This window comes from Corvus cornix, chromosome 9 (assembly GCF_000738735.6).
Source record: "Corvus cornix cornix isolate S_Up_H32 chromosome 9, ASM73873v5, whole genome shotgun sequence".
Classification (NCBI taxonomy): domain Eukaryota; kingdom Metazoa; phylum Chordata; class Aves; order Passeriformes; family Corvidae; genus Corvus; species Corvus cornix.
This window is the reverse complement of record NC_046339.1, coordinates 4,437,589-4,450,098: the sequence shown is the minus strand read 5'-3', so window position 1 is coordinate 4,450,098 and position 12,510 is coordinate 4,437,589. Positions and strand designations below refer to the sequence as shown.

Here is a 12,510-nt window from a genome sequence, read left to right as displayed (position 1 = left end):
AAATATTTGGCATGTGAAGGAAATCTGTACAAGAGCCATCCAAGTGATAGGATGAGAGGAAATTGCCTCCAGTTGCACCAGGGGAGGTTTAGGAAAAATTTCTTCATCAAAGGGGTTGTTAAGCATTGAAACAGGCTGTCCAGGGAAGGATGGATCCCCACCCCTGGAGGGATTTAAAAGAGGTGTGGATGTGCCACTTAGGGACGTGGTTTAGTGCTGGCCTTGGCAGTTGTCAGGGTTATGGTTGGACTAGATGGTCTTAAAGGTCTTTTCCAACCTAAACAATTCAATGATTCTATTAAAGAAAATGAGGCAAAAATGATCTTTCTGAAAGGATGTGCCTGACACTGAGGCTGCTATGGCTGTCCAGAGGTGGCACAGCACTTCTGCATTGTCCCTGAATGCCACTGTCCACACCAGCATGATGTGCAAAAGATGCTGGCACTGTAACTCATCAGCTGTTGTATGGACACCGCTTTCAGTGCCAGGAGGCCACAGTTACATGGGCTTATTTTAAAATGTGTATGAGCTCCGTGAGCCAGCTCCTTAAAATAGTCCTGGCAGTGAGTCAGAACCCAGCCTGACTCATGTCCTGGGGCCACCATCGAGTGCCACCCGTTGCAGTTTGGCCACAAGTTGGGGCAGGTGACCTCTGTGGGGTTTGGGGTGAGGAAAGGCTCCCACCTTCACATGGCAGAATGTGGCTCACGTGGTTCGGACAGTGGTGGACAGTTGGAATTCTGACACGAGGCTCAATTGTTAAAGGATTTATTGAAATTCAGTGGAATTTTCACTTTGCTCCGATGCTCAAAGGTGCCTGTAACCAAGTATAATATGGCTAAAATAAGGACTCCCATACAGATATAATCTGTTCCACAGTTTTCCCAAGGTGACGAGCATGAAATGACTAATAACTACCAGAAGTGATAGCAGAAATCCTTTTCTTCCTCAAATATGAATGTTTAATGTGAAATGTAAACCTAATGCAAAATTAGTTTTTGAAGTAATTCATATTTTTCCTAAGATGGCAGTCTGGGTGGATGTTACTTTGAAACTGAAATAATAAATGAATGAAGTAAAAATGTGCGTTGCAAAAAGAAATTAATGAGCTAATAAACCAGCACAACAGCAAAGCCAGTTTATCTTTAGCCTTTGAGACAGGCTTTTTACTTGAGCTATATCTCTGTTAGGGATATGTGCAAGTTACAACATTTGTATTTGCATGGTAGCTTTTTTAACACAAGCTTCTCAGTGTATTGAAATCCAGTTTATTGGACCGATATAACAAGAGAATTGTTTTGTTTAGTTTCTGGATGATGGAAATAGAGAAAGGAGACAAACCCATTCTGTTATTTCTGCCACAGAAATGGCTCCCTGAGGCAACGGAGCACATGGGGGAAATCATGTCTGGAGCGATGGAAGAATTTGGGTTAATGCAGGTTCCTGCAGGAATGTGAAAGATTGGGTTTAATCCCTTTAGAACTGACAGGCTCCTTGCCAGGCATGTCCTCCCAGCATGGGACATGGGACAGTGTTTGGAGCATGTGATAAACAAAAGCATTCTGCAGTGCTTAACTCCAACTGTGAACCTTTCATTTCTGGAGCATAATTGGTTGAGGAGGAATGTCAGAAAATAACATGCTTTGAACTTGGGTTCCTCTAACCTTTCTCTGAATTCTCCAGGGATTGAGTCATCTACACCAGCACAAAGTAATTCACCGAGACATCAAGGGACAGAATGTATTGCTGACGGAAAATGCAGAAGTGAAACTAGGTAAGGGTGGGTTAGAGCTCCTGGAAACTGCGGCTGGGCTGGCTGGGGGGAAGCAGCAAAACTGGCTTGTACGTGACCTGAAGAAAGAGGATGGGGTACCAAGAGCTCCTCTGTGGGTTTTGTCATGTTGGCTTCGATAACATGGCCTTGGGTGTTGACTGAGTGCTGTGCCTTAAAGTGCCAGGGGTTGATGGCCAGGTTCTGCTTGGCAGAGGTGCACTTGCAGTGGTGTTTCTGTTCAGACAGCTCTGCCACAGGTACAGGTTAAACAATCAACACCAGTTTTTCATGCCCTGGATTGAAAACTGCCCTGTGTGCATCACCAGATGTTGTCAAGGGCTGTTCCCCCACAGCTGCATAGCAGTGTCCTGGAGGATAATCCATTCAGTTTAGTGTGACATGGTCCAGACTCCTTTTCCAAGCTAACCTGATGGAGGGGGCTTAATTTGCAAGAACTACTCTGAATTTCGTGCACTGTGTTAGTCACCCTGGCATTGGTGTGGTGATCATATGGAAGGCAGCAGATGAGTGCAGATGACGTGCTCACATCCTCGCTTGTCCAGTATCAATGTTAAGGCTGTCTTTGCACATTTTTATTTATGCTGGTATTGGAAGATCCCTTACACTGGTCATGTGTGGTGCAAGCCTGGTTTTCCCATGCCTCCTCTCTCCATCTACAGCAGAATAAAACCCTGGCTTAACAGATGGCACCACCAGCTCATTTGGCTTTATGCTGGTGAAGATTCCCCTCCAAGGGGAAATTCTCTGGGGCAAATCTCCAGCCATTGTGTTGTGCAAAGTGCAGTTAGTGGACCATAGAGTATTCTCTCATTGGTTTGATTTCATCATTTTTTGCTTCATTTTGCAGCTCTCTGCTTGACATTTCCCGTGGGCCGTTGTCCTTGGCCCTTAGTTCCTTAAGTCTTTTGCATTTCTGCCATTTGCAGCAAGAATTTAGGTAGAAAAATGAGGCTTCCACCAGTATTTGGCAGGCTTTAATTCAAATGAGCAAGCGTAGAACAAAGGCTGCTGCTTATTCATGTTGCTAACCCTGTTTCTCATTAGTATGAGGAGCTGTGATTTCTTTTCATTGCCTCCTGGCAAGGAGGAAAAGGCACAGGGTTTTGTACAAAACCTGGACATCAGATGATCAGGTTTGTCCTTGATTGACCTCTGTTGATCCCAGCAGAGATCAAACAGGGATGTCTTCAGCCCCGTCTTTCTTTCCTGGCCGTGTGGCGTTGTTCTGAACGAACACAATGTTTTACATTCAGCAGCAGAGTGTTGCTCAGGTTTGTCTCTGACCTTACGGTGCCCCGTTGTCTCCCTGCTCCGCAGTGGATTTTGGTGTCAGCGCCCAGCTGGACAGGACGGTGGGCAGGAGAAACACCTTCATTGGAACGCCTTACTGGATGGCCCCCGAGGTCATCGCCTGCGATGAAAATCCCGATGCCACTTACGACTTCAAGGTACCTAAATGAGCATCTTCTTACTCAGGAGTCCAGAATATCCTTGCAGCTTTGAAAAACACACTGGCAGGCAGCGCAGGCTCCTCCTGCTTTCTGGCTGTGGGATTTTGGGATGCCAATTCAGGTCCATCCTGAAGCTTTGTTGTGCTGTTCACGTATCCAAATTTACTGTGAGGAGTCTTTCCCCGTGTGGAGAAAGGTGTCAGACTCAGGTTTCCTATCTGCTACCCTGCTTTTTGGTGCTGTGTATTTAAATACTCCAGTCAAACAAGCTGTATTTGCTCTATTTACTCTGGAGAGGAGTCAGGTCGGGTTTAGAAAGGGTAAAATCACATCCTCTGGCCTGCAGGCTGATATTTGCAGGGAGATGTGAAGGCTGCCACACAATCAGACATTTAGGGGGCTGACCTACTTTTCACATGTCTCTCCAGCCTGTTTGAAGTTTATTTTTGGAATGGTGGCAGCACAACATCGCTGCTGAGTTATAATGTGGCACAGAGCCCTGTGCCATGCAGCAGATCCACAGGAAGGTTCGGAGTCCTACCTGCCCATTCAAACTGCAGAGAGGTCTGATGTTTAAAGCAGGGAGAGCTTAATATAGTTTATCCTGTTTCTGCCTTACTACAAGTTTCTGGACACACATCTGTAGAAATATCCCTTGGGTTTTTATTCCTTGTTTTTTTGGAGTGTCCAGAACTTGAATTTCTAACTCCAAGCCTGCTAAGGTCCACTGAGTGTGTCCAGAGAGGAGGTCAGGACACTGACACATGAACTCTGGGGGGGAAGCTCAGGCATGTGTGAAGCTCACTGTACCTCTGTTTGTGTGCATGCTGAGAGGTCGCTTCACAAGGTGGTGTTTAAAAAGGGCTTTGAGACCCTCTGGTGTGAGCTGCTTTCTAAAAGTAGAACACTCCGATGTAACAGAGCCACAGCCCACCATCGTGGTACAATTTGGGCTGCAATTACTGATCATTCAGAGAAATTTTTGAGAAATGAATGATTTTAAGGTAACCAAATGATGCTTTGCTATTGCAGCCATTTAAGTGCATCAGTCAGCTTTTGAACCGATGGTTTTCCAGACAGCAGCTCTCCAGTCCGAGTTCAGACTCTGGGTTACGGAAATAGTTAAGGATGGGGACGTGTAGAAATAGTTTAATCTCCAGTTACCTATTACTCTTTGATTAACCAATTACAATGGGCATTTCCTCAGCTCTGCTGAGGGCAGTGCCTCATGACAGGGCTGCACCCTGCACTGGCTGCTCTCACCACTTCTCCGACAGCTGCCTGTGCCACACTCTCATTAATCACAGCTTTTTATTATTCTTTCTCTTAAAAAAGACTGATATCTTCATAGGCTACTTTCTACCCTCTGAAATCCCCGAGGATTTTCCTCTTGCCAGAATAACTGGGGCACTTAATATGCCGTGGACTGATGCACAGGCGGCAAGACCAGAATCCCTCCATTGTCCCTGAGGATCAGATGCTCGCAGCGAGCCGGGCGCTCGCCTCTCTGAAGTTGGCCCTGGCCATTTTTCCGTGGCTGGGGGTGTGGAACAGGAGGCTGATTGCTGCTGACACGCTCCATGCAGGGTGCTTTCAGAGCTCCTGGTGATGTGGGAGCCACTGGACATTAGCCCATACCCCGGATCACATCCCCGCACCTGATGCTCTCACTTTGAAGTAGGGTGGGGAGGATGTAAATGATAATTATTTCTTTTTAAAAGGATGCAAATCAGATGCTCTCAGGTTTAGCTGACTGGCTTAAGGTACTATATACAAAAGATGAGATTTATAGGGTAAGAAAAGGAATCCTCACAGGCTTAATCTGTTGGACAAAAAGCCTCTGATCTCACTGTTTTCTTAGCCAGAAAGAGATGCCTGTGTAATCTATGGAAGGAGGCAGTAAATACCTCCTCACATAAATAAACCACTTTAAAAAAGAACAAATAGAAACCCCCCACTGCTGAGGTTATTTGTTGGTTTTTTCCCCAGCCAGTCTTCCTTTTTTCTTTAGAGATATCTTCTCAATAAGCTTAGAATCAAAAGCACGGGGAGAAAGAAGCCTGCTTCCCTTCCCAAGTCAAGGCAATGCAAATACATTAGCACAGCATCCCTTTGCTGGATGGACTGAAAGGCTTTTCAGTCTTAAAAATAAAAACCACTCAAAAAAATCCCGAATTCCAGATCATTATAAAATGTGTGCTTCCCGCTGAGTTTTCTGCTTTCTCTGGGAGACTTAGAGAGGTGATAATCCCTTTCTGTATTCCTCCAGCTTTAAGATCACTTGGCATCTTGCATATAATACTGGGCACCTCAGTATGGAAAGACACATTAGGAATTTGGAAGGAGTTCAGTGGCAACCCGGAGGGAAGGGGTCATGTGTGCTGAATCATGTGGAAAGACTGTGATAATTAAGTATGCAGCAGAAATCCCAGCTGACCAGAAACAAAGAATGGATGAGACTGTGCTGTGAAAGGGCTGAAAATAAGATTTGAGAGAGAATTTTTAAGCAGGTACAAAGATGTGTAGCAAGGACAGCATTTGTTAAGGGAGAACTTGAGCTAAAAACAAGGAAAAGTGCCTTGAGATTGAAAATCCAAGTTGTCTTTCCTGGGGGGGTGTATGTGAAACGGTGCTTGTGGTTCTCTAGCTCTGGCTGGGGTTTTGGGACTCTGTGCTGGGAAAAACAACCTTTCTGGGATTTATTCACTAAATCGTAGGTTTAGAGGCTTGAGGCGGTTTAGAAAGGGCAGCTCTTGAAGTGGAGAGGAGAAAGGTGAAGTGGGACTGCAGGGACATGGCAGACAGCAGGGCAAGGGAGAGCTGGATGTACAAGAGGAAGGGTGGAAGGCAGAGTCCATCCCTTCCAGCTTTAGATGAAAGCACCAACATTGGTCTGAGTCATGTTCGCAGTCCAGCAGATGGGTTACGCTCGTCTTCTCTCACTGGGCACGTACAGCCTCTGCCTCCTGCCCTGCCAGGAGAGCCAGTCCATCCCCTGGGACTCGTTACCAGGGCTGGGGGTGCAGCCACAGCTCGTTAGTGATGGTGGGGTGGGGGGGGAGGCACTGGAGGGCAGCTCACTGCTGCTGTCTGGCTGGAGCTGGGGATTTGGGTGTCCCTGTTGGCAAGGGGGAAGATGGAAGGAAGAGTGATACAGGTATGAAATCAAAGAGTTTCCCAAATAGGTATGTTGTCTCTGGTCTGATCCTTCAGGAGACTCAGGGATGAGCAAGGCTTGGGAACAGGGTAAATAAAAGTGTCCATTTCTCCTTCCACTGGCAATGTCCCTCTGCTTTCTTTCACAGAGTGATTTGTGGTCTCTGGGGATAACAGCCATCGAGATGGCCGAAGGTGCTCCCCGTGAGTAGAGTCATTGCTCTGTTAATTATCCCTGGGTTGTAACATGCTGGGGTTTGCTGAGCACCAGCCAGAGCTCGGCTCTGTGCAAGAAACACAACCCCAAGGTTTTCCCAAGCAACCTGGGCTTGCTGAAGTGGAGCTCACAGCCGCCACGGAGACAAAGCTGCCAGGGCAGCATGGCCCAGGGGGCAGGATGGGCAGTGAGCAAAGGCAGACCTATGTGACCCTGATACATGTTTGGGACATGGTTTCCTCAAATAAAACACGGATGAAGAAGGGATGGAGGACTGGAAGCAGGTAAAACACCTAGGAGCTGGTGTGACACCAGTAGTGACACGCTGGGTTCACCTGGTGCACCTGCACAGGTCACACTGCTGCAGTTTTCAGCATAATCCTGGGACCGTCCTTGCTGGAAAATGCAAGTAAATAAAGCAGAGCGTGGTGGCATGTGATGTGGCTGTCCCATGCTGTGGCCCATTGATCTCAGCACCTCACAGGTGCTGAGGACGTGGAGCTGCAGGAGCAGAGGTGTCCCCAGCCAGCTCCTGCATTGACCCTGGCACTGCTGGGGACACTCACAGCCCTTGGATGGGGACATCAGCCCTCACTTGAGCCCCAGGGCTGGGGATTGTCTGTAGGGGGTTGTTGCTGCAGTCATCCTGCCACGAGGGTCTGGCAGCCTCAGAGGAAACTCAGATCTCCCAGCTGGATATCTGTGCCATGTTTAATGCCTCTTTTTACAAATTGCAGCTCTGTGTGACATGCATCCCATGAGAGCCCTCTTCCTCATCCCCCGCAACCCGGCCCCGAGGTTGAAATCAAAGAAGTGGTGAGTTTCTTTCTCAATCTTTAGGAACTGTAAAAACATTTCTGGAGCAACCTGTTTCTGCAGCCAGGCATGCTGGGGACGTGGTGTTGGCATTTATATAGTTTTAGGGGTTGTTGATGATCCCCAGAATCAACCCCAGAATTGAGGTTTGGTCTCCTTTGGAGAAGAAATTTGTTCTGAAGGATGCACCGTGGGATGGAGGGCTTCCTTGGTATGCAGAGAGAGAAGCATGCTCACCCTGCCATTTCACAGTGCAGAGTTGGTTTTTCCAGGGCAGTTTGTGCAGCCTGAAGTCTGATGACACTTTGCTTGGCTCCCGTTTCGTTCCAGTTAGGTTCTGTTCTCAAGTGGAAACATGTATCCAGGCCAAAAAAAAAAAAAAAAAGGATGGTTTATCTTGAAGGCCCAGGAATGCAGAGATTTGTACTTAGTTTGGGCTTTATTTTAAAATTTTGTAGGAAAGGATGCATCACTGTTTTGGGGAAAAAAAAAAAAGGGAAAGAAAGTGAGGCATGCCAATAAAAACCCACAGGAAAAATATTCCTGAAGCCCAGCAGATGTTGTTTTGTTACTGTATGTTCTGTGTTGATGGAAGTGGAGTCCTTAAAAACACTTGTCTTTGGTTTGTGCTGTTTTCCTGCCCCAGGTTCAGCAGTGGTTTAGTCAGGAAAGATCTGCCACATGTTAGAGAGACAGCACTGCCCCTTGTTCCCAGACAGGCTGAGCTCACAGGGGGAAGTTTTCCCTTAATCCTTTAAATTTTGCTTATTATTTTATTTATTACAGACCAGTAAAAAGGAGAAGAGCCCATGGTAGGTATTGACAACATCTGGGGCCACAGCAGCAGGTATTTTGTTGCTGACAGAGGAGTGAGAGGGACTTGGAGTCCTCTGCTTTGGATGCATGGTGTTGGGCTTTTAGGACCAGCCTAAAACCTCACCTGGGCTTTGGCAGGAGGCATCTCAGTTCTGTCAGCCTGATCATCAGCTGCTCCAGTACCAAGCCAGGAGGAGAGGGCCCATTCCCAGCTGGCTCTGCAGAGGGTGTCAGATATTCTTGCTCTCTTTGCACGACCTTTTGAGGATGCCATTAGTCAGCTGAGAAGATAGTGTAGGTGCTTGTTTTCTGCCAGATCACCAGTCTGCTCCTTTGTTATCCTCACTCCTACAGCACAAAAAGAATTGTGAGACTTCAGAGTTTATTTTTCATACAAAAGTGCTGTTTATTCAGCAAAGACTCCCTCAGCCTCCAGGCAGAGGGGAGCTGATGAAAGCAGATTTTGAGCAGGATGTTTCCCCATGTCCTAAAGGTAAAAATGGAGCTGGGATGGAATTTGTGTTTTAGTCCCTGCCCTGAGATTGCAGGATGTGCTTAGTGCAAGGTGGGGGGTTCCTGGGCATCACCTTCCCACACGTCTGGCAGCTGTCCCAGGTTTGCACATCCTGTGGTGTCTGCCCAGGGCTGTGCTCTGCCTGTGCCGGGGTGGCATCCTGGGTGCTTTGAGGGAAGGATCTCCTGGGAAGCCATAGTGTAATAAAACTCCAGCTTCAAGGGGCAACGTGGTGCTCACCTGGCCTCTGCTATCCTTCCATGAACAAGCAGGGATCCCTGGTGTCCAGCAGAGTTGGGACACGTGTACCTCAGGCAGCTCAAACCTAGATCCATCTTCCAAGCTGTCATTGCAATGGAAAGCTCCAAATGATCCAGATGAAGCTCCACCAACTCCTTGAAAGCAAATTTTTATGGCATTTTCAATGTGTCACTGGGCAGATTTGTTGTCCTTGGCTCATTTCTCAGCTGGAGGTTTTGGACCTTGCCAGAATGGGTCCTGGAATTCTGCAAGCCCGTCCAAGGAAGAATGGAGGTGTTTGACCAGGCTTTTGGGGTGGCTCCCTGGCAGTCAGTGGGCTGACTTTCACAAGCACAGGTCACAAGAGCAAAGCAAAATGGAGAAAGGTTCAACTTGAACCTTGAGTTTGTCCTTGCTTTTGTGCACAGCAACACGTAAATAAAAGTACACCACATGGGCAGACCATCTTTTTCCTTACACGTAAAAGTAGTGAAGGGACTCCAGCACCTTTGAGGGTAAGTCAGGAAAGCCAAGAGGGAACATGGCATGGGAGCCTGTCCTGAATTAAAAATTGCAGAGAGGAAAATAATTTTGTTGCTTGCTAAATCCTCAAACTAGCTTTTAAAATAGTGCTGTGTTCCTCTGAAATTAAAGTCGTTGGTGTATCATTTTCTTTCCCAATTAAAGCCAGCCAGCAATGAAGCTTTATTTTCTTCCTCCCCTGTTTGCAGGCAAAATGAACTCAAACTTTAGTGATTTTGTTCCCATAAACCTTTTCTAGCCCTGCCTTGTAAAAGACATGAAACCTCTTTGTTAATGAGGTGATATTTGCACTGTGATACCACTTTTCATCCAAGCAGCTGCAAAGACTTTGCAAACATTGATTTAAGCTTTACAAACCCCAGGAGCTGGAGGAGTGTGTGCTTCAGGAAGGTGGGCTGACCTGGGCCTGGGGAGGGGATGAAAATTGTGGTGGAGTTCTCCTGGATCAGGGCCAGGGAGAAACTGGTGTTCTGCTCCAGTGAGGGCTGAACTGTGCCACTGGACAGGCTGGCTTGTTTAGAGAGGAAGATTTTTGGGAAATCCCGTGGCCTGAGCTGGAAAGTGGACAGGAAATCCCTGTCCATAGCTGCTCAGGCACCAAAGGTGTCTTAGGGCATCACGGGGCACTGGGACCCCCATCCCAGCACTTCCAGGAGGAAAACCTTTTAGCTACTTCACCTGTACTGTATTTCCATATGCTCTGGACCACACATCCAGGACTGGAGTCTCTCCAGCTTCACACCAACAAGGGAGAATCATATTTTAGAGGTGGATTTTTTTTTGAGTATCACATTGATTTTCCCTTCTGGGTACACTGAGAACACTGCACTTCTCAGGGCAAGGTGGAGAAGGCAGATTTGCTCATTAGCAAAGCTGGAGGGAAGATTTAATTGGATCCACTAGCATATTTTATTTTTGCATCTGAATTTGTATGGATTAGCACTTAAAAGTTAAATCACTTCTAGTCTCACAGCTTAAAAGTAAAATCCCTGAAAGCTTATTGTTTTACTACTAATGCAATTCTGTAGTATCTTTTGGCTTCTGACATTAATTTATATTCATTTTCTTATTTGCTAAAGCAACACAGACTACAGTAGCCTGTCAACATCTTCCTTTCTTGTAAATCCCCATTCTCTTGAGTTTATAATGTGGTGAAATTAGTTCCAGGAAAACTTTGGATATGCAGCACTTGAGACTAAGACAAATTTGTTTATTAAAGATTTGGCTGAAACTGTTTTAGCTGAGGTTGAATGTAGCTTTGTGGGCAGGGAGGCTGTGAGGAGGGCAGGGCTCTGTTCCCATCTCTATCAAAAGAGCATGTCCCAGTTTCTTGGATCAGGGGCTTGGTGGCCCCCTGGACCTGGTGGGTTGTGATGCTGCTGAGAGAGCAGGGAAGAGCTGCAGGCAGCAGCATCGCCCAGAGGTTGCCTGAGCTTGACCCAGCCCTGCACTGTTGGGACTTAAATCTAAAAAAAAAAAATTAACCTAGCGTGTCGCACTCATCTTCACAAAGATTCATCTCCTGAAACACTGCCCGAAACAATCCACTCAGGCACTGTGTTTATACCTGTGCGCATTGTATCTCGTTTCTACCTGCAGTTTCACAGGTTCAGAGGGAAAGGAGGAGGAGCACTCCCTTGCTTTTTCTTGGTTGCCACTGGTGACATCTGGCTTTGGTGGTTCTCTGGTCATACTGATGGTTCCCAGCTTTCTGGGATGATGAGCAAGAACTGAGCAAAATCTTCTCAAACACCACCAAGTTTTTTTTCACTTTCTAACATGAGAATCAATACATTTACCTGTTGATTCTGTACCTTCCTTCCCTGTTCTTGACCAGGTCTAAAAAGTTTCAATCCTTCATTGAGAGCTGCCTAGTGAAGAACCACAGCCAGAGACCAACCACGGAGCAGCTGATGAAGCACCCCTTCATCCGAGACCAGCCCAACGAGAGGCAGGTCCGCATCCAGCTCAAGGACCACATCGACAGGACTAAAAAGAAGCGAGGAGAGAAAGGTCAGTGGAGAAGAGAGGAGGGTTAGTGGAGAAGCAGCACTCTGAGCAATCCTTGACCTCTGCCATGTGCTCAGGCATCCCTGTCTGGGCAATCCATGACCTCTTCCATGTGCTTGGGGATCGCTAGTGCAGACCAAGGCACATCCATGTGGGTAAAAGAGGGAAGGCAGAGAGGACTGGGTTGCCCATGGTCTCAGTACCAGTACCCCTCACTCAGATGGGTGAGTTTCTTTGCAATCTGGTTGAGTTCAATAGGTGTGATCCTCTGTGTGACCACACTTCCTGTGGTTTTGGGGTCAGATTGTTTTGTTTGGTTTGATTCCTCTCAGTCATTGAAATGAAAATAAATACCCATAACTAAACAATGGGTGTTATGCAAAGCAGACAGGTGACTATCATTAGAGTTAATCAGTGTTTTTAAATACTGGTTTTTTCCTAATGAAAAATGGTGTCTTTTTTTAGCCCAGGTGGTAATTTCCACAAGGAACATCTAAGCTTTGATTCATTAAAGCATGTGTATAAAATTTACGTTTGCATAGATCCGTGCTGGCGTGTGGGAGGGTAAAGCTGCTAAGCCGAATTTTCCCCAGCTCACGTATTTCATGCTAAGTGTGTTGATCTACGTGACATCCCTGCAGCACCAGCGATGAGCAGGGCTGTGCAAACGAACATCCAGATAAGACCCTTGCCCCAAAGCAATTCCTCTGACTAGGAATAACCTATTAAACTGAATGTTTTCAGTGAACTCTCCAGGCCCTATCAAAGTCCTCTGCAAGAAAGATCAGATAGCAGAAGAAACTTGTTAAAGTATTCAGCTGCTTGTGAACTGAATTTTAATTTGAAAGCTCATTTGTAGAATCCAGCAAATTAATACATTGCTATTTCTCTTCTTATTGGTAGCAGAATTAATTTTTCATGCGTACCTTCCAGCCCCTTGTAATAGATTTCA

The 12,510-nt window shown here is 46.6% G+C and overlaps 1 protein-coding gene across 9 annotated transcripts in view; it reads left to right on the top strand.

Moving 5' to 3' along the window:
• The window catches only part of TNIK (TRAF2 and NCK interacting kinase), a 152,038-nt gene that overhangs the window by 91,235 nt on the left and 48,293 nt on the right, over positions 1-12,510 (top strand). For all 9 annotated transcript variants that reach the window (XM_039556896.1, XM_039556895.1, XM_039556894.1 and 6 more), the window contains exons 6-10: positions 1,684-1,774; positions 3,113-3,243; positions 6,552-6,606; positions 7,357-7,435; positions 11,386-11,561. In XM_039556896.1, coding sequence (XP_039412830.1) covers positions 1,684-1,774; positions 3,113-3,243; positions 6,552-6,606; positions 7,357-7,435; positions 11,386-11,561 — 532 coding nt within the window. The remainder of the gene's footprint in view (positions 1-1,683; positions 1,775-3,112; positions 3,244-6,551; positions 6,607-7,356; positions 7,436-11,385; positions 11,562-12,510) is intronic.